General features: G+C 42.3%; 1 protein-coding gene across 3 annotated transcripts; it reads left to right on the forward strand.

The window, feature by feature from the left end:
• The first annotated feature begins 6,861 nt into the window (after positions 1–6,861).
• Positions 6,862–20,446, forward strand: LOC139416223 (cdkn1a interacting zinc finger protein 1b). Of its 3 annotated transcripts, none has more exons than XM_071164634.1 (12): positions 6,862–7,606; positions 12,815–12,893; positions 13,088–13,176; positions 13,570–13,656; positions 13,777–13,970; positions 15,890–16,020; positions 16,180–16,276; positions 16,402–16,515; positions 16,830–16,940; positions 17,033–17,111; positions 17,214–17,335; positions 17,473–20,446. In XM_071164634.1, exons 2-12 carry the CDS (start codon positions 12,817–12,819, stop codon positions 17,551–17,553), a joined length of 1,182 nt encoding a protein of 393 aa, XP_071020735.1. In that variant the 5' UTR covers positions 6,862–7,606; positions 12,815–12,816; the 3' UTR covers positions 17,554–20,446. The 3 variants fall into 3 exon arrangements, with proteins under 3 accessions (XP_071020735.1, XP_071020734.1, XP_071020733.1); XM_071164633.1 differs by having other exon boundaries at positions 13,570–13,652; positions 13,761–13,970; XM_071164632.1 differs by lacking the exon at positions 6,862–7,606 and adding an exon at positions 11,946–12,112 and having other exon boundaries at positions 13,570–13,652; positions 13,761–13,970.
• Positions 20,447–22,021: the final 1,575 nt, after the last annotated feature.

Genomic DNA, 22,021 nt, shown 5'->3' on the forward strand with positions numbered 1-22,021 from the left:
TAGGCAACCCCCATGAACTGTAAATCAGTCATTTTTCCCATAAAATTTCAAAGGAAAACTAAATCACACTAAAACACAACTTGGAAGGAGGGACGTATTGGGGTGCGTAGAGACAGACAGTGGCTGCAATAGTTAGCTTTGTTCGAGCTAAAAAAGAACCGTCAGACCTAGAGTTCCGAAACTTTAGAAACCTGTTCTAGACCTCCGGTCGATAGTGCGTGGTGAGTTAGGTGGCTCTAGAAGGTTCTCGGACTGAGAAACAGCCTCCTACATTTGCAATGACTTCAATTCATTTTGACCATTACGAAAATGACGACATTTAGAAAAGTCTCAGAGACGCAACGCTAGGTGCATTGAAACCGGCTCGGCCCATAGAGACGGACCCCAACGTTTCTGTCCGATAGCTCATTCAAGGACCCCGTAGCAAGGCATGGAAAAAAGTGGATTTTCAGCACCAATTAGGTTTTTTCTCTGACACCAAATGACCTATCGAGCCGAAACTTGGGATTCGGGGTCGCCTCAGCTAGGCCAACACATAACATAAGAAATGAACCCGCAGCTATAACGTAACTATGTGTTTTATGGTTTTTTTATGGTTTGAACCGAAGGCGTGAATTTTGGGCCAGCTCTGAAGTATGTAATAGTTGGCTACTAAACGAGTTGGAAAAAGTGGGTTTGGTGTCAGTTTGTATCAGTTTGGTGTCAGAATGATATCTAATTGACTGATGGACTCTTGTCCACTTGACTCTTGTCCATTTGCAATATGTTTAAACAGTGAGGTACCATCACCAAAGTGACATTCTGAAATCTACCCTAACGAGCAATTGAGATGAACCAGAATCACTGCAAAGCCATCCCGAGTTCATCGGGCCAGTCAATTTCACATTCCTGCAGGATTTTTATAGCATGACAAATTCGTGATGGTACCTGCCCATTGAACCATATTGCAAATGCACAGTGACTTTGCAAAAGTAAGAAAACATAAACAAATGGACATAATGAAATCACCGATATTTTTATTTTTGGGTTACCAGTTGCACAACAATGCACGTGCATTTGCAATATGATTCTATAGTGAAAAAACATCACCAAATGGACATTCTGAAATCAACCCTAACGAGCGATTGAGATGAACCAGAATCACTGCCCAGCCATCCCGAGTTCATCGGGCCAGTCAATTTCACATTCCTGCAGGATTTTTATAGCATGACAAATTCATGATGGTACCTGCCCATTGAACCATATTGCAAATGCACAGTGACTTTGCAAAAGTAAGAAAACATAAACAAATGGACATAATGAAATCACCATATTTTTATTTTTGGGTTACCAGTTGCACAACAATGCACGTGCATTTGCAATATGATTCTATAGTGAAAAAAACATCACCAAAGTGACATTCTGAAATCAACCCTAACGAGCGATTGAGATGAACCAGAATTACTGCCCAACCATCCCGAGGTCATCGGGCCAGTCAATTTCACATTCCTGCAGGATTTTTATAGCATGACAAATTCGTGATGATACCTGCCCATTGAACCATAATACAAATGCACAGTGACTTTACAAAAGTAAGAAAACATAAACAAATGGACATAATGAAATCACCATATTTTTATTTTTGGGTTACCAGTTGCACAACAATGCACGTGCATTTGCAATATGATTCTATAGTGAAAAAACATCACCAAATGGACATTCTAAAATCAACCCTAACAAGCGATTGAGATTAACCAGAATCACTGCCCAGCCATCCCGAGTTCATCGGGCCAGTCAATTTCACATTCCTGCAGGATTTTTATAGCATGACAAATTCGTGATGGTAAATGCCCATTGAAACATATTGCAAATGCACGTGCATTTGCAATATGATTCAATAGTGAAAAAAACATAACCAAATGGACATGATGAAATCAACACAACGAGTGATGGAAAGGAACAACTATCACTGCCCGGCCATCCCGAGTTACAAAAGTATATTCATACAGTTCTTACACATGATTAATTGACTTAAAATCAAAACATTTTCGAAAAACGGTCCAGAAAGCACTTTTTTTACGAGGGTGATAAGTTTTTTTTTTAAAGTTCACATTTTCGACTTTTGACTTCCTATTAAATCATATTGCAAATGGACAAAACATGTGCCTTATGCACAAGTAAAAAAAAATAATAATAATAATGATAATAAAATACGACTAAAGTATGTTGATACAGTTCTTATACGTGTGTAATTGACACAAAATTCGAAAGAATTTTGAAAAACGGTCCAGGAAGCACTTTTTTAAGGGTGTGTAAAGTTTTTTATAAAATGTTGACATTTTTTTACTTTTGACTATTGACTTCCTATGAAATCATATTACAAATGGAGAAAACATTTGCCTTATGCACAAGTAAAAAAAAAAATAATGATAATAAAATATGACTAAAGTATGTTGATACAGTTCTCATACATGTGTAATTGACACAAAAATCGAAAGAATTTTGAAAAACGGTCCAGAAAGCACTTTTTTAAGAATGTATGAAGTTTTTTACAAAATTTTGACATTTTTGACTTTTGACTTCCTATGAAATCATATTGCAAATGGACAAAACATGTGCCTTATGCGCATGTAATTTAAAAAAAAAATATGATAATAAAATTGGACAAAAGTATATTCATACAGTTCTTACACATGTGTAATTGACAAAAAAATCATTTTTTCAAAATGTTGCTTTTGGATGTTGACTTGGGTTGCATTTCCAATATGAAAAACCCCGGTAGAGCGCACTTGGATTTTTGAAGTGTTACAACTGGCACTTGCCATATGGCATTTGCAATCAACTTTGCACGAATCAACGCCACATTGGGTGGTATTGGACATCGTGTATATGGTTTGTCCAATGCCAATGTTTTGCCATTCATTTTTGTCCATTTCAGGGGGTCCCTTACAGAGAAATCCTTACTTACAGACTCTAACCAATAGTGCAAAAAAAAGGTATGTGTGTAGGTAAGTAAAGAAATAAAACAACAGTAAAAATACATTTGAAAATAAGAGTAGCGAGGCTATATACAGACACTGGTTAGTCAGGCTTATTGAGGTAGTATGTACATGTAGGTATGTTTAAAGTGACTCTGCATATATGATGAACAGAGAGTAGCGGTAGCATAAAAGGAGGGGTTGGCGGGATGTGGGACACAATGCAAATAGCCCAGTTAGCCAATGTGCGGGAGCACTGGTTGGTCGGGCCATATGTATATGGGATGTATGGTTAAAGTGACTATGCATATAAGATAAACAGAGAGTAGCAGCAGAGTAAAAGAGGGGTTGGGTGGGGGCACACAATGCAAATAGTCCCGGTAACCATTGGTTACCTGTTCAGAAGTCTCATGGCTTGGGGGTAAAAACTGTTGAGAAGCCTTTTTGTCCTAGACTTGGCACTCCGGTACCGCTTGCCATGAGGTAGTAGAGAGAACAGTATATGACTGGGTGGCTGGGGTCTTTGACAATTTCTAGGGCCTTCCTCTGACACCGCCTGGTGTAGAGGTCCTGGATGGCAGGCAGCTTTGCCCCAGTGATGTGTTGGGTCGTATGCACTACCCTCTGAAGTGCCTTGCGGTCAGAGGCCGAGCTATTGCCGTACCAGGCAGTGATGGAACCGGTCAGGATGCTCTCGATGTTGCAGCTGTAGAACCTTTTGAGGATCTCAGGACCCATGCCAAATCGTTTTAGTTTCCTGAGGGGGAATAGGCTTTGTCGTGTCCTCTTCATGACTGTCTTGGTGTGTTTGGACCATTCTAGTTTGTTGGTGATGTGGACACCAAGGAATTTGAAGCTCTCAACCTGCTCCACTACAGCCCCGTCAATGAGAATGGGGACGGGCTCTGTGCTCCTTTTCCTGTAGTCTACAATCAACTCCTTAGTCTTGGTTACGTTGAGGGATAGGTTGTTATTCTGGTACCACCCGGCCAGGTCTTTCACCTCTTCCCTATAGGCTGTCTCGTCGTTGTCGGTGATCAGGCCTACCACTGTTGTGTCGTCTGCAAACTTAATGATGGTGATGGAGTGATGGAGCCTGGCCATGCAGTCGTGGGTGAACAGGGAGTACAGGAGGGGACTGGGCACGCACCCCTGGGGAGCTCCCGTGTTGAGGATCAGTGTGGCAGATATGTTGCTACCTACCCTCACCACCTGGGGGCGACAAATCAGGAAGTCCAGGATCCAGTTGCAGAGGGAGGTGTTTAGTCCCAGGTTCCTTAGCTTAGTGATGAGCTTTGAGGGTACTATGGTGTTGAATGCTGAGCTGTGTGAATAGCATTCTCACATTCTCCTTTTGTCCAGGTGGGAAAGGGCAGTGTGGAGTGCAATAGAGATTGCATCATCTGTGGATCTGTTTGGGCGCTATGCAAAATGGAGTGGGTCTAGGGTTTCTGGGATAATGGTGTTGATGTGAGCCATTACCATCCTTTCAATGCACTTCATTGCTACAGACGTGAGTCTGTAGTCATTTAGGCAGGTAGCCTTTGTATTCTTGGGCACAGGGACTATGGTGGTCTTCTTGAAGCATGTTGGTATTACAGACTCAATCAGGGACATGTTGAAAATGTCAGTGAAGACACCTGCCAGTTGGTCAGCACATGCCTGGAGCACACGTCCTGGTAATCCGTCTGGCCCCGCAGCCTTGTGTATTGGTCCTGTTTAAACGTCTTACTCACGTCGGCTATGGAGAGCGTGATCCCACAGTTGTCCGGAACAGCTGATGCTCTCATGCATGCCTCAGTGTTGCTTGCCACGAAGCGAGCATAGAAGTGATTTAGCTCGTCTGCTAGGCTCCTGTCACTGGGCAGCTCGTGGCTGTGCTTCCCTTTGTAGTCTGTAATAGTTTGCAAGCCCTGCCACATCTGACGAGCTTCGGAGCCGGTGATGTATGATTCAATCTTAGCCCTGTATCGACGCTTTGCCTGTTTGATGGTTCGTCGCAGGGCGTAGTGGGATTTCTTTTAAGCTTCCGGGTTATAGTCCCACTCCTTGAAAGCGGCAGTTCTACCCTTTTGCTCAGTGTGAATGTTGCCTGTAATGCATGGCTTCTGGTTGGGGTATGTACGTACAGTCACTGTAGTGACGACATCCTCAATGCACTTATTGATAAAGCCAGTGACTGGTGTGGTGTATTCCTCAATGTCATCGGAAGAATCCCAGAACATGGTCCAGTCTGTGATAGCAAAACAGCAGTTAAGCATCTGCTTCATCTGACCATTTTTTATAGACTGAGTCACTGGTGCTGCCTGCTTTAATTTTTGCTTGTAAGCAGGAATCAGGAGGATGGAGTTGTGGTTGGATTTACCAAATGGAGGGCGAGGGAGAGCTTTGTACGCGTCTGTGTGTGTGGAGTAAAGGTGGTCAAGAGTTTATTTCCCTCTGGTTACACATGTCAGCACATGCCCGGAGCACATGTCCTGGTAATCCGTCTGGCTCCGCAGCCTTGTGTATGTTGACGCTTGCTGATAGAAATGACATAACACTGATTTAAGTTTCCCTGCATTAAAGTTCCTGGCCACTAGGAGCGCCACCTCTGGATGAGTGTTTTCCTGTTTGCTTATGGCGGTATACAGCTCATTGAGTGTGGTCTTAGTGCCAGCATCGTTCTGTGGTGGTATGTAAGACAGCTACAACAACTACAGATATAAACTTTCTAGGTAGATAGAGTATCTCATGATAAGCTGTAGACCACACTATCTCAGGCAAGCAAAACCTCAACAGCTGTGCTGGAACGCAAACAATATGGGTGCTACTTTGAGTACAGTTGGCGAGAATGAGGGGACGACGGTGAAGAAATGAACAGTAGTTTATGGTTCGAGTGCCATTCACGAGCAAGGATGTTTTTTTTTGTGATCTGTTTGCAGTCTCGAAGACGGTGAAGGATGAATTGGGTAAAGTGGAATCAGTCAGAGTGACCAGGAGCGGTGATGCTGATTTTGTGTGTGCCAAAAGTGCAGAATGCTCTGTGGCTCAACAAGATGTCGACGTATGATATGGAAAGCTATGACAGAAAGAGGGAGCAAAGCCTATTGTTTGATGAGGTTTTACAAAACTTGGGCATGTGAGATATGTGGTGAGATCGTATGTGCAGTGTTATAATTGTAAAACGTTTGGACATGTGGCAAGTGTTTTTCGAAGGAATAAATATGTAGTAATTGAAGAGTCCGGTGAAGCATATTGTTGTAAATGTGATGGGAATCATGTTCCCAAGTTCCCGGAGTGCCCTGTACAAATGAAGGAGGCCGCAGTAGCTAGGATCAGGGCCATCCAGCAGGTCTATAGGACAGTTTATTATTTTTTTTATAGAAAAAAACCTTCAGGGTAGTAGCGTGAATTTGGTTAGTGTTTCTGGTAATTAGTATTAGTATTTAGTACTCCATGCAGTAGGTGGCAGCAATACACCTTATGAGTATACCCTGCCAATTAACATCAAAGAAGAACACTGCTCTAGCAAAGATTTGTATCACGGGCAGAACAAGCAAGGAGGAGGGTAGAGCCAAGCACGCGCTAGCGATAACTTATTGGCGCGTTCTAGTAAATATATACATATTTCCGTTTGAGAACGCCTACTCAGTGAAGTTCACGTATGCAATAACTCAATTGGCATTTGCACTCCTAAACAGACATATATATATTTTTACTTTTGCAAAGAGTAATGTCTACTAAACGTAGTCCAGTCTGTTCATAACAGAATATTTTTTGCAGAAATTCGACCCAAATCCATCCCGTTCCATCTTCTCCCACTACGTGTTAGTGGGCTTTCTCTCAGTCGAAACGCCAACCGTTTCTCTAGTTTCTGTCACCTTTCACCAAAGATCTTCTCCTGTGCTTTCACCGCAGATGCGGAAGTGCGACACTGGAGGAGGTAGTAATTGAGGCGCATTCAATGCAAAACACAAATTGACGAATTTTGATGGGGATTTTTTGTTATTTAATTTAGATTTGATGCACCAGTGTATCAATCGACTCTAGGGGATTCTTACATGCGGGACTTTTAATTTGAACATTTCCGACATTCCCCTGACACGGAAGTACTTTTTTTTAGTGTTGCTGACGAGACGCTGATATAGTATAGTATTTCTGAACTGGAGCTAGTGTGCATAGCCAGCAAAGAAGTTTTGAAAGTGATAACAGTAGCTACTGTTTTTGAAACCATCTAAATATATGTGCCACGGAAGTAGGTATTGTAAATGCACAACTACAGCGCATTTCTTGATAACTTCATACTTTCAGCTAGCTAACGTAGTTATTTATGCGTCATAGTACAGGTAAACTGGCTAGCTAACTAATCTGTCTAGCTTGGTAAAGTTAGTCTAGATAACGTTAGCTATCTAAATTAGTATGTCAGCTGTACCGTTAATTAGACAAGCACATATGTAGCCAACCATATTTGATGTTAACTGGCTACTTCGTAAAGGTTAGTAGCTAGTTATGTAACGTTATTTAGTTAGCAATATGTTCGGTCATCAACAACGCCTCCAACAGCAGCAACGTATTTGGCAGCTTCCACAACATCTCCAACAACGCCAGCAGCGACAAACAACCCAACTCATGCCATCCCAACTTCCACACCAGCACCAAATGAACCGGTAAGATATTCCTGCATGGGTGCTCTCTATCAAAACCCACTGAACCTAGATAATCTGGACACATTACATTTTTAACGTTTTTATTTTTGATAAAAATGTGTTAATTACATCCTCCACGGAGCCCCGTTTCCTAATATTTGCTATATGTCCCAACTGCTTGCTCTAGTTTTGAAGTAAATATCAAAAACATGAAAAAAACACCTTATTTCAGGGCATTTTTCACCCTGCCAGCTCCTATTAGTTCTATTGAGCATCATGGCACCGACTCACCTTCTGAAAGTTCTATTCCCAGTCCATTGTTCTGCGTCACAATGCCAGCTTTGCTGGTAGCAATGCATTATTTAAGTGATAATGCCAGAGAAGCCAGTGTTTGGAGGATATATTGGCACAGGTGTTGTTAGGCCTGCGATGGAGGGGGAGAGAGACTAACGGGAGGGAGACTAACAGATGGGAGAGGGTGAGAGAGAGACTAACAGGAGGCAGGCAGAGAGATACTAACTTAACTGATTTTAGAATGAAGACTCCATAGAACGGCAAATTTCAGGTCCAGTGCCATCTTTGGGACGCAGGGGTGAAAGATTCAGCAGACTGCTGGCATTACACATCGGGCTAAAAGACTACTGTATCTCTGCTGGAGTCACTTTTATTGATGACTTTGACACCTTCTGGAAACAGAAGTTGGTGTCTATATTCAGAACGACATTCCTGTAAAGCTTAGAGACGATCTAATGTTAAATACTGTTGAAGTAATATGGCTACAGGTTCATCTGCCTCACCTAAAGCCCATTCTTGTGGGAAGCTGCTATAGACCACCAAGTGCTAACAGTCAGTATCTGAATAATGTGTGAAATGCTTGATAATGTATGTGATCAACAGAGACGTACAGTTGAAGTCGGAAGTTTACATACACTTAGGTTGGAGTCATTAAAACTCGTTTTCCACTTCAGTTTGCATACCGCCCCAGAAGGTCCACAGACGATGCAATTGCCATCACACTGCCCTATCCCATCTGGACCATAGGAATACCTATGTAAGAATGCTGTTCATTTGACAACAGCTCAGCATTCAACACCATAGTACCATCCAAGCTCATCATTAAGCTGGAGGCCCTGGGTCTCGACCCAGCTCTGTGTAATTGGGTCCTGGACTTTCTGACGGGCTGCCCCCAGGTGGTGAAGGTAGGAAACATCTCACCTTTGCTGACCTTCAACACTGGGGACCCACAAGGGTGCGTGCTCAGCCCCCTCCTGTACTCCCTGTTCACCCATGACTGTGGCCATGCACGTCTCCAACTCAATCAAGTTTGCAGATGACACAACAGCAGTGGGCTGAAGAAATTTGGCTTGTCACCTAAAACCCTCACCAACTTTTACAGATGCATAATTGAGAGCATCCTTTCGGGCTGTATCACCACCTGGTTCTGCACAATGCATCACCGGGGGCAAACTATCTGCCTCCATGACACCTACAGCACCAGATGTCACAGGAAGGTCAAAAAGATAATCAAGGACAACAACCACCCGAGCCACTGCCTGTTCACCCCTCTACCATCCAGAAGGCGAGGTCAGTACAGGTGCATCAAAGCTGGGACCGAGAGACAGCTTCTATCTCAAGGCCATCAGACTGCCAAACAGCAATCACTAATTCAGAGAGGCTGCTGCCTACATAGACTCAAATCATTGGCCTCTTTTTAATAAATGGATCACTTTTTAATAATGTTTACATATCTTACATTATTAATCTCCTATGTAAATACTGTATCTTATACCATCTCATCTATCTTGCCTATGCCGCTCGGCCATCGCTCATCCATATATTTATATGTACGTATTCTTATTCCATCCCTTTCGATTTGTGTGTATTGGGTAGTTATTGGGGAATTGTTAGATTACTTGATAGATATTACTGCACTTTCGGAACTAGAAGCACAAGCATTTAACATCTGCTAACCATGTGTATGTGACCAATGCAATTTGATTTGACTACCTGTGCTAATTAAATGACTGTCGCCCCTATCTGCGTCTCCAGACACTTGTGTGTAAACAGAAGACCGACGCACAAACATGTCACTGAAAAATAGTGTCGGCTGCAACTGTGTGGTAAAACGGTGTACAGTAACTGTGTATTTTGCATTTGTGACATTATCTGAAAGTAGAGGGATTTATGCTTCTATACCGCAATTGACAACCAATTCACGTTTAGATGGAGTATTTGGCTGTTTTGGCATCCAGAGCCAATTCGCCCTTTAAAGGATTAACGTTAGGCTCCTTGATTCCAATATTAGGCTCTGACTGTTGGTGACTCAATGTTGTCACACGATTTGCTAGTAACCGGTTATCGATAGTCAACTCCTTTTGATATAAGAGAACGGAGATGAGCATTCCTCAGCTACACTGAACCTAGTAATAAAGTCAAACACCTTATCCAGATTTTTGTCTAATTTTCTAATTTTGATGTCAATCAGACCACCACCACCTAGTATGATCTACCTCTGCCCAGTTCCCCGGGCCTCTCTCCTTGTCACCAACCCCATGCTGCAAGGGGCACTGCTCATGCAACAACCGATGCGAGGTAAGTCTCTGTCTTATTTTCTCGCACAGGAAGGTGGTTGATGTTTTAGTAGCATATAGAAGAGTCAAAATGCTGTGGATGTTATAGGGAAAAGGAATTATCCTCCAAGTACATACAATGTCTTCCTCCTCTATCTATAGGTAACATGCGAGGCTTGGCCATGGGTAGTGGGCTACCCTTTACTTCATTTTTGTCTGAGGGGACAAGGCAATCTCTCCTTGGACCGGCTCCTATTCCCCAAGTGGGATTGTTCGCATCAGGACCCAATCATTCCCTTACACACTTTTTAAACAAGGTTCATCATCTTTTTTTCTACCACTCTGAATCGGAGAACCTTTCTGGGCAGGACCGCTTCAGTATAGGCTATATCTACAGTACTATTATCTTCTTTACTTAAATTAACATGGCGCAACTGCACATCCTAAAATGATCTGTGAGTGTGAACTATTGATTTAATGATGTGTGGTGTTTTGTTTTGTTTGTGTCCAAACAGGACATTCGTGTTAGGAAGAGGAAGAAGGAACAGACAGGAAGTGCTGGGGGCCAGCTGAGCTCCAGCAGTGCAGAGGGGCTAGGGGAGAGGGATGATAGGACTCCCAATACAGGTCCCATGGTCTTATCTCACTTATACACCCTACTCTAGAAACCCTCTTAGTTAACCTGGCAACTTATTTCTGTTGACCCCCAGCCACACAGCCACAATAAAAATCCATGTTTGACAGTCAATCTTCTGTGTGTGAACAAAGAAAATGGTGGTCTGGGTCGTCAAAAGTAAAGTACCACATGAAATACTGTTAACTTCTTATGGCTGGGGGACAGTATTGAGTAGCTTGGATAATAAGGTGCCCAGAGTAAACTGCTTGCTACTCAGGCCCAAAAGCTAGAATATGCATATAATTAGTAGATTTGGATAGAAAACACTCTGAAGTTTCTAAAACTGTTTGAATGATGTCTGTGAGTATAACAGAAGCCATATGGCAGGCAAAAACCTGAGAAAAAATCCAAACCGGAAGTGGGAAATCTGAGGTTTGTAGTTTTTCCAAGTCATTGCCTATCGAATATACAGTGTCTATGGGGTCATATTGCACTGCCCAAGGCTTCCACTAGATGTCAACAGTCTTTAGAACCTTGTTCCAGGCTTCTACTGTGAAGGGGGAGAGAATGAGAACTGTTTGAGTCAGGTGTCTGGCAGAGTGCCATGAGCTAAATCATGCGCGCGGCCGTGAGAGGTAGCTGCGTTCCTTTTCATTTCTAAAGACAAAAGAATTGTCCAGTTGAAACATTGAAGAGTTATGATTAAAAACATCCTAAAGATTGATTCTATACATCGTTTAACATGTTTCTATGAACTGTAATATAACTTTTGGGACTTTTCGTCTGAACTTTCTCCCTGGATTTGTGAACTAAACGTGCGAAAAAAAGGAGGTATTTGGACATAAATGATGGACTTTATCAAACAAAACAAACATTTATTGTGGAACTGGGATTCCTGGGAGTGCATTCCGATCAAGATCATCAAAGGTAAGTGAATATTTATAACGCTATTTCTGAGTTTTGTGACACATCTCCTTGGTTGAAAAATGGCTGTATGTTTTTCTGTGGCTAGGTGCTGACCTAACATAATCGCAAGGTGTGCTTTTGCCGTAAAGCCTTTGTTTGAAATCTGACACAGCGGTTGCATTAAGGAGAAGTTTATCTATCTTTCCATGCATAACACTTGTATCTTTTATCAACGTTTATTATGAGTATTTCTGTAATTTGATGTGGCTCTCTGCACTTTCACCGGATGTTTGTTTTGAGACAATGCATTTCTGAACAAAACACACCAATTTCAAATGAGGTTTTTGGACATAAAGATTAACTTTATTGAAGAAAACACACATTTATTGTGTAACATGAAGTCCTTTGAGTGCCATCTGATGAAGATCGTCAAAGGTTAGTGATTAATCTAATCGCTATTTCTGACTTTTGTGAGCCCTCTCCTTGGCTGGAAAATGGCTGTATGGTTTTCTGTGACTAGGTGCTGACCTAACATAATCATTTGGTGTGCTTTCGCCGTAAAGCCAATTTGAAATCGGACACTGTGACTGGATTTATACGAAATGTATCTTTAAAATGGTGTAAAATACTTGTATGTTTGAGGAATTTTAATTATGGGATTTCTGTTGTTTTGAATTGGGCGCCCTGCAATTTCATTGGCTGTTGGCGAGGTGGGACGCTAGCCTGACCTGACCCACGCTTGAGTGACCTGACCTTAATCTGACCTGACCTTGGCCCCCATTCCTCACTAATCCACAGCTCTCCACCCTTATCAATGACCGCAACCATGTGATTGCCTTTTCCCTTACTTAGTAACATTCCAAGCCCCTGGCTCATATTCAACCATAATTGATTCCACCATATTCATTAATTTTACATATCATTCACTTCTGGTGTAGCAAGTATTTCAATTTACAACAACTGAAGCCAGACTGTGGCCCTTCTCCTTATCATAAGATACCTGATGTATAACAATAACATGTTCTGCTATAATGTAAATGTTCAAGTTTATAAGTCAGAACCCATCAATTTTAAGTGTCTTGATATGCCTATTTCAATTTTGTGCTGATCTGGGTATGTGTTATCCTTGTTTTACAGAGATGCAGGAAGCGGAATCAGTTGGACAATTCTTTGCAAAGCAACAGGAGCCTGAGATGAAGAAGCAGAAGATGAATGGGTAAGTATCTAACTGGAGTTGTTCAGTAGGGCTCACCGCACAAAATTTTGCCATGGAAAACAAAAGTCTGTCACTGTTGTCTACTTACTGAACACAGACCAGTTATTCTGCCTACCACCACAGCTACGTTAAATTTAAACCTGGTTGTTTTTTGTTTTTGTTAATCTTTTTATTTGAACTGGTCTTATTCACAGGTCAGAAGAGCCTGTGAATATAAAAATTGGACCAGAGGCAGTCCAGAAGTCTGATAATGAAATGTCAACAGATGTACCTCAGCCTGTAGGTGTGTTTTAGAGATTTTATGGCAGTTTTGATTCTGACACTTTGCTGTTGTAATGAAATAGGAATCAAATCAATGGTATCGATATTTGCAACTGACATACCAGGAGACATGAAATAGGTAATCAGGGGTGTATTTATTAGTGCACACACACTGTAGCCAAACTCTTTGCAACTGAAAAAATTTGCAATGAAAACAAGTGTTTGTAATTGGACAAGTTCAGCATAGTCCCTTCGGCTGTTTGCTTCCATTTGATTTGTAGTGAATATAGCTCTGCTTACAGCTAAACCATTACCCTTATACATTGTTTATTTTTATATGTATGCTGCAGGTCCAGCTTTTGTTTTAATTCATCCGTTGTTGTTTTAGCACACAATATATTTTGCTTTTCCATAGATATCTCTGCTCTCGAGTACAGAGGAGGAAGCACTTCCATTAAAGTGGCGGAAGAATGTTGCAAAGAAAGTATAACAGCTGAAGTAGGTGGGCACTAAAGGAATTTAATTTAATCCTGATTTTCAAAAATGCTCCATCTGTGAGTGTTATCTGTGCTGACACTGGATGCTGTCCTGTGTGTTGGGCTAAAGCATGTTCTGGGGGTAGGCACATCCCTGAAAGTCACCATCCAGCAGAGCAGCGAGAGCCGGGCGTTCAGCACAGGCATAGAGGAGTTGGCTGCAGCAACAGCCACGGGGAACCCCTGTGGTGTAGGGGGACAGGGTGAGGACAGTGACAGAGGAGCTGCGACTGACAGCCACTACTGCTACATCTGCAGCAACCCCTACCACAACCAGCAGGTGAGGACAAAGCCACACACGTAAAGCTAGCACAAGTACTATTGTAGATTTACCCTGTTATTTAGAACCTGACGGACAACCATGAAAAGCTTAAACCAGGTTTTAGTTACGCAATGAGTCAGACAGCTGAACAGACAAAGACGTGTTCCCACCAGCACAAGTCTCCTCCTTCCCTCTAAACATGTCATCTTTATTGATAGGCAGGAAGTTAAGTGATGTGGGTAATAAACTGTTCCTTCTCCCTTAATGTGACCTGACCTTGGCCCCCAGTCCTCACTAATCCACAGCTCTCCACCCTTATCAGTGGCCGCAACCATGTGATTGCCTTTCCCTTACTCAGTAACATTCCAAGCCCTTGGCTCATATTTCAAGTTTAGAAGTCAGAACCCATCACTATAAAAACCAAATAGCTGCTTGGGGAATGGACTGTCAATGTCATGCTTGTTAGAGCAATTCAATACATTTTAGAATAAGGCTGTGAAATGTAGAGAAAGTCAAGGGGACTGAATACTCTCCGTAATGTACTGTAGATCTACATTTTTTAAAACATTTTATCACCTTTACATAAGTATTCAGATCCTTTACTCAGTACTTTGTTGAAGCACAGTTGGCAGCGATTATAGCTTCCAGTCTTCTTGTGTACAAGCTTGGCACACCTATATTTTGGGAGTTTCTCCCATTATTCTCTGCAGATCCTCTCAAGCTCTGTCAGGTTGGGTATCTTTTGGGTATGACGCGACAAACTACAAAATGAGGAGAAAGTCAAGGGGTCTGAGTACTTTCCGAATGCACTGTACAGTATAATGAAGCCAAAGGTGCTTTAACAAAGTACTGAGTAAAGGGTCTGAATAATTATATAAATGTGATATTTCAGTTTTTCTAAAATCCTTTTTTGCTTTGTCATTGTGGGTTAGGGTTAGGGTTTTTATCCATTTTAGAATAAGGCTGTAACATAACAATGAGGGGAAGGGGTCTGAATACCAAATGTGAGCAGTGTTAATTTTGGCAGCTATTTTAGATTTAGTCTTAGTTTTAGTCTTGAAATACCCTTTAGTCTTAGTCACATTTTAGTAATTTCATCCTTCATTAGTTTTTAGTTATCATTCGACTAAAACTCTGGATAATTATATCCTAGTTTGTCACAGCCATTTTAGTCACATAATAGTCAGTACATTGTGCACATTCAGATATCCTTATCCAACTAGGTCTACTATCCCCTCGTATACCTCAGCAGGCAACCTTGAGCTTTACAAAAATGACAGAAGTATCACTATACTCCTAATATTCAACAAATTCTCATAGGAAAAAAGCTACCGCAACACCGATTTTAATGAATAACAGATGCACAAAGGGAAAATAGAGCTTCAGATGGGATCAAATCAAAAATGGCCTACATGAAAGTAAGAGAGCAAACATTGTTTCTAGTTGAGGTTATTTACAAGTCAAGTGTCCAGTCTTTGCATCAGTTTTAAAAAAATGACGAGTGACTGAAGTGACCATCTGGGAGTGTGTGGGAGAGCCAAGCATATCAGCTCAATCAAACCGTGCAACTACAAGATGTAAATTCTGCCAATGAGAGGATAGCGTATAAATAAATAGTCTGCATGTATGCTTAGGATTGGACAAAACGGATGAAAGGAGCTTCATTTCATATTACATTTCTATTAGTCTCACGTGTAATTCTTGTCTCTTCATATTTTTGTCAACTAAAATGAAAAGCAATTTGTTATAGTTTTTTTCCAGGGATTCTCGTTATAGTTTTAGTCAGGGAAAATAGGTTGTTAAATAGTATTTTTTGTCATAGTTATTAATACTGTATGTAAGTATTGATGCTCATCCTGTGAAATTAATGGTATTTTACAACTCAACTTTTGTATTTTACAACAACTTTTGTCTGTCTGCCCCTCACCTGCCTGCAGAATTTCCAGAACCATATGAACGGATTGGAACATCAACAGCGTATGATGGAGATTCAGCAAGTGAGCAATGCCTGTCTGGTCAATCTATTACCACGGGTTGGCGACTCTCTACAGGGTACACACAAAGTCGGGTAAGGGGCAAACTCTATTACCATATTACTCACTACACTTCTCTATCATCACAATCCGCTGTCAGTGTTGGTGAGACTGAGACACGGGGACTGGCAGTAGTCAGGCAGCCTGGCAAATGCAATAGAGTGGATTTAAAATTCTGTTTGGCTACATTCCAGGGGCAAAAAGCCAGCAGGGGTGCAGCGCTGGTGTGCAACCTGCCAAACACACTTTACCGGCGACCTCCTCGAGCACCGGAGGACCAAGGAGCACAAGGTAAAGGTGACGTCAGAGAGAAGCACTAAGGTTGGGAAGAGTAAAAAGGTGAAATGGGCTTTGTGGAGAATGGAAGCGGGTAGAGCCATAACATTGTAAACATTTTCTTCTCTCTGGTTTCTAAGCTATCAAAGCAGTCCTCACGTCCCTTCTGCACCGTCTGCACTCGCCAGTTCAGGACGCCACGGAAGTTTGTGGAGCACATGAAGTCCCGAGAACACAAGCGGAATGTGGAGGAGGTGTGTGCATGTGAATAAACAACAGTAGTGCATAATAATGTGTTTATGAAATATGGACCTTTAATTATTGGTTTGGGGCATTTGTCCTTGTTTATCATCTATGACTATTGACTAGTCTTGCTTGGCTACTAGCCACTTCAGGGGCAAATCCTAACTGCCACTTTAGTCAAAATGTCAATGCATTACTAAGTGAAAATTAGACAGTTGGGATTTGTCCCTCGCTGAGCAATGCACTGTTCATGAAGCACAATATCCAACAGGGGGCATTGTTTAGCTTAATGTTGATTCACCTCATGTCCTCCTTTTGACCCCAGCTCCAGGAGGAAGGAGAGTCAGAGGTCATTGAAGAACTCATCACTGTGGATGCAGTGGGATGTTTCGAGGGAGAAGATGACTTTGAGGAGGAGACCCATGAGGATAGCAGGGTATTAATGGACTACATTTCCCAAGGAACATAACTGCCATGCGTGATGTACATTTCTTTCCAAGTGTTTAATTTCTCACTCTGTTTTTGCAGGGTTCGCAGCCCGGTCAAAGAGCAGTCCCACAAGAGCATGTGGGGGACTACGAAGCGTTTGATTCTGAAACACAATACGGTGATTATGCTGTTGCTTTGATGACACACCCAGTCACTCAGAAAGGATTGAAAAAAACGAATCTGTAGGACAGAAAGTGAGACGAAGCATTATTTTCTCCAGGTTCAAGCTTTGTTGTCCCAGTGGCTGGTTTCCTCTGCAGACTGTGCCATAAGTTCTTCTATTTCGAGTCCACGGCCAGGCACTTTCACTGCAAGTCCCTCATACACTTCCAGAACTTACAGGTATGCGCCATAGACCCAATGGCATTCATACTTAGTGTCTTGTTGTCAAACGGCAGCAATTACTGACACACATCGCCTCCACAAAGTGCTTGCTCTCTTTTCATTCCTCACATCTGCCTCTTATGTCTCTGTATTAGAAGTACAAAGCCTTGAAGAATCAAGAGCTCCGCTGCGGAGGACATGAGGATATGCAGCCGAACAGTGGGGGACTCCCCTGACTTGAGAGAATACAAAGTGGTTATCCAAGTGAAAAATGACTGTACAAATGACTGCAACATGGCTAGGGACAACACACATCCCTGTGGTACCTCCTTTACCACAATCAAGATGCATCCTGTTGTCTCTACTCAGGACAAGGCAGAGCAGGACAATATCTCCACTGCCACTCAGCAGGTCTCAGAACAGCTGAACTCAGACTCCGTATTGCCAAATACCTCCGTCGCTGTCCATAGGCCTCAATCCACAGCCTCCTTCTGGCTCAAGCTGTGGATTGAAGAACACGGTGAAGCCGTCTCCATGCCAAAGCTGCCAAAGGTCCCAACCGAGCCTCCAGGAGTATGGGCATGATGTGACTGGAGAAAAATGCTCCTGCAGAGGTGGATGTGCTCTTGCTTTGCATGCAGGGCAACAGGAAACAAACATGAGCATACCTCAAACTGCAAGCGAGCCACTACGAGGCAGCCTCTTGGAAAGAGAGCATTTGGAGCAGGGGAGCTCCGCGCTGTTGATGCCACATATACTCTAACATTTGGTGTGTGTGCGAGTTTGAAGTCGCCCAAGATAAGATTTCACAGACAAATCCTGTTTGGTTACAGTAAAGTAGGCCTAGTTTAGTTTGAATGGAATCAACAGTTTGTGTTACTATTTTATTAAGTGATTGCATTCATAGTATTGCAAGGGATCTCCTATCACAGTGAGTGAGGCCATATTATGTTGTTTTTTTTAAAGAAAGTGCCTCAGGTCTTTGACAATTTCTAGGGCCTTCCTCTGACACCGCCTGGTGTAGAGGTCCTGGATGGCAGGCAGCTTAGCCCCAGTGATGTACTGGGCCGTACGCACTACCCTCTGTAGTGCCTTGCGGTCGGACGCCGAGCAATTGCTGTACCAAGCAGCGATGCAACCAGGATGCTCTCGATGTTGCAGCTGTAGAACCTTTTGAGGATCTGAGGACCCAAGCCAAATCTTTTTAGTCTACTGAGAGGAAATAGGCTTTGTCATGCCCTCTTCACGACTGTCTTGGTGTGTTTGGACCATTCTAGTTTCAATTCCGACTTCAACTGTATGGGCCACACCTGTTTCCATCTATTCTTATTCTAGGATTTGCAGTTCGCTGTAGCTTATGCTTTGAGGTGATCAACATTATTGATGCTGGTTTGAGAGAGGGTGGATTAAGTTATTTTAAGCTAGGTAATTAACTAAATATATCATCTGATGCATGCATTTCATCTTGTGACTTGCATTACCATGCTAGAGGACACACTTCGGCAAATCAGTATAGAACCTTTCTGTGTTTGCAAACATTTATACACAAGGGCGATCGGTGCAAGTTGGTGGCAGAACAAGGAGATATTTGGATTTTAAGACTCGTATGAATGAATGTCCTACTTAATATAATGCGTCATCATCGCAAATCATCTGCATTATACTTAAACACTTTGCAATCTTTTTTTGTGTGTTATTTCTTACATTATTAGCCCAGATAGTTTTTTGATATCAGAGCAGCAGTAACTCACCAGCATTACGACCACAAATACGACTTTCCCGAGTTGGATCCTTCTCCACCGGCAGAGAAGAGGTATTCGGGGTGGACTTCTAGTCAGACTCAGGAGGCGTGCACACCATCCACTACTTCCGAGTATATTACTCGCTAATGTTCAGTCTCTGAACAATAAACTAGAACCGTTTAGGGTGAGGATTGTTTTCCAGAGTGACATCAGGGACTGTAACATACTCTGTTTCACAGAATCATGGCTCTCTTGGGATATACTGTCCCCGTCCATACATCATCATACATCATGCAGACAGTAATGAAGAACTCTCTGGGAAGAAGGGCGGTTGTGAATGTTTCATGATTAACTACTCATGGTGTTATTGTGATGACATACAGACACTCAAGTAATTTTGTTCACCTCACCTAGAATACATCACAATCAAATGCCGACTGAATTATCTCCCCAAGAGAATAATCTTCGGTTATAGTCACAGCCATGTATATTCCCCTTCAAGCCGATACCACGACGGCCCTCAAGGAACTACACTGGACTTAATGCAAACTGGAAACAACATATCCTGAGGCCGCATTTATTGTAGCTGGGGATTTTAACAAACCAAAGTTGAGGAAAATGCTACCGAAGTTCTATCACCACATTGTAGTATTTGCTGTTCATTGACTTTTGCTCAGCCTTCAACACCATAGTACCCTCCAAGCTCATCATTACGCTCGGGGCCCTGGGTCTGAACCGCCCCCAGGTGGTAAAGGTAGGAAAAAACATTTCCACTTTGCTGATCCTCATCACATGGGCCCCACAAGGGAGAGGGGGCTGACTGTGTGGCCACGCACGACACCAACTCAATCATCAAGTTTGCAGACGACTCAACAGTAGTAGGCCTGATTTCCAACAGTGACGAGACAGCCTACAGGGAGGTGAGGGCCCTGGCGGTTGTGGTGCCAGGAAAATAACCTCTCTCCTTAACGTCAATAAAACTAGGAAGCTGATTGTGGACTTCGATGTGGATGCACGCCACTATCGACGGGACCGCAGTGGAGAAGGTGGAACGCTTCAAAATCCTGGGCGTACACATTATCTGAAATTAAATGGTCCACACAGACGATTTCAAGAAAGTGTTTTACTCAATTGTTTCGATCAATGTTGAGCTCATCCGCAATGTGATGAATTATAAATAGTAATTTCTATTAGCTAATTCATATTGTGGTTTCTGTCAGCTGAGGGTTAGCTAAATATGACTGCTTGTGCTACTTCAATCTTTCCTTAGTTAGCGCTAGGACTAATGTAGCCTACATTTTCCAGTTTGGATGATTGTGTATGCTGTTGCTACTTTTGTGAATGTCTGAACATTGGATCCAAAAATAAACTGGTCACGTTCACGATATAACTTTTTAGGACTGTTTGTTTTTTCAGAAACATTTTGAACAATGTGGCTAGCTCAAATGCCAACTGTTGCGTCAATCAAAACTGGACGTTCTATAAGTGTTTTAATCACACCAGTTTGAGCATACGCTACAGGGACCACTGTATAATGATCACACCTGTTTGTTGGTATGTGTGAAAAGGTTAAATAGCCATCACTAGCCGGCTACCACCCAGTTACACAACCCTGCACCGTAGAGGCTGCTGCCCTATATACATAGACATTAAATCACTGGCCACTTTAGTAATGTTTACATACTGCTTTACTCATCTCATATGTATGATCTTGTCGGAATCGGTACAGCCCCAGGATGTCTTCATGTGTCTCCCTGGGAAGAAGAAGGGGCGGGGGTGCATGTTTCATGATTAACCACTCATGGTTTTATCATAATATACAGGATCTCAAGTCCCTTTGTTCACCTGACCTAGAATTCCTTACAATCAAATGTCTTCCATATTATCTCCCAAGATAATTATCGTCGGTTATTGTCATAGCCGTGTTTATCCCCTTCAATTTGGACAAAGTTTCGGATATTCTATTCTACTGTATTTTAGTCAATGCCACTCTGACATTGCTCTTCCTAATATTTATATATTTCTTAATTCCCTTTTACTTTTAGCTTTGTGTGGATTGTTAGATACTACTGCATTTTTAGCTAGGAACAAGAATTTCGCTACACCCGTGGTAACATCTGCTAAATATGTGTGTGTGACTAGTACAGTTTAATTTGAACTTCAACCAGTAAAATGGCTCTTTGGCTAGCTTTTGCTACAGCCTATATCAATGAGTTATCATTCTAGCTTACAACTGCTGCAAAGATAACAACCAAATATTATTGACTGTTCAAGCAAAAATCAAAACATCAAATCTAGGCTATGTTGAATGGGCGCAAATGGCGATGGCTTTCTTATTGCCGCCAAGAGTGCATGACGTCAGTGTCTCGTCTACTGGAAAAGGGTCTATACATGTTATGCTATGGCAACTACTGCTTACAGAGTGAGCTGTATAACCCAGCGTTAAGCATTATGGGGCTGAGGTAGCACTTGCACTTCCATACTTGGAGCAGGTGTCTGAACCCAAGGCAACGGTAAAGATATTGGTCAGTTAAAATTTGAGGAGTCTGCACTGGCATCAGCAGTACCAGACTGACATTGGGCAGAATGATCGGATGAGCAGGGACATGGCAGACCAGGTAAGAAGTGCACCGACCTAGGCCCTGATGGGGTCATACAGTGGCTTGCGAAAGTATTTACCCTCCTTGGCATTTTTCCTATTTTGTTGCTTTTCAACCTGGAATTAAAATAGATTTTTTGGGGGGGGGGGGGTTGTATCATTTGATTTTACAACATGCCTACCACTTTGAAGATGCAAAATATTTTTTATTGTGAAACAAACAAGAAATAAGACAAAAAACAGAATTTGAGCGATCACAACTATTCACCCCCCAAAGTCAATACTTTGTAGAGCCACGTTTTGCTGCAAGTCTCTATAAGCGTGGCACATCTAGCCACTGGGATTTTTGCCCATTCTTCAAGG

The sequence above is a fragment of the Oncorhynchus clarkii genome, chromosome 9 (genome assembly GCF_045791955.1).
Source record: "Oncorhynchus clarkii lewisi isolate Uvic-CL-2024 chromosome 9, UVic_Ocla_1.0, whole genome shotgun sequence".
NCBI lineage: Eukaryota > Metazoa > Chordata > Actinopteri > Salmoniformes > Salmonidae > Oncorhynchus > Oncorhynchus clarkii.

Excerpts from the sequence above, each read along its gene's own strand:
- LOC139416223 (XM_071164632.1), top strand. The coding sequence starts at position 12,013 with ATGAGGTTTTTGGACATAAAGATTAACTTTATTGAAGAAAACACACAT. Across the intron at positions 13,971-15,889 it reads ACCCCTACCACAACCAGCAG|AATTTCCAGAACCATATGAA; the intron begins GTGAGGACAAAG and ends ACCTGCCTGCAG. Across the intron at positions 17,336-17,472 it reads TACACTTCCAGAACTTACAG|AAGTACAAAGCCTTGAAGAA; the intron begins GTATGCGCCATA and ends TCTCTGTATTAG.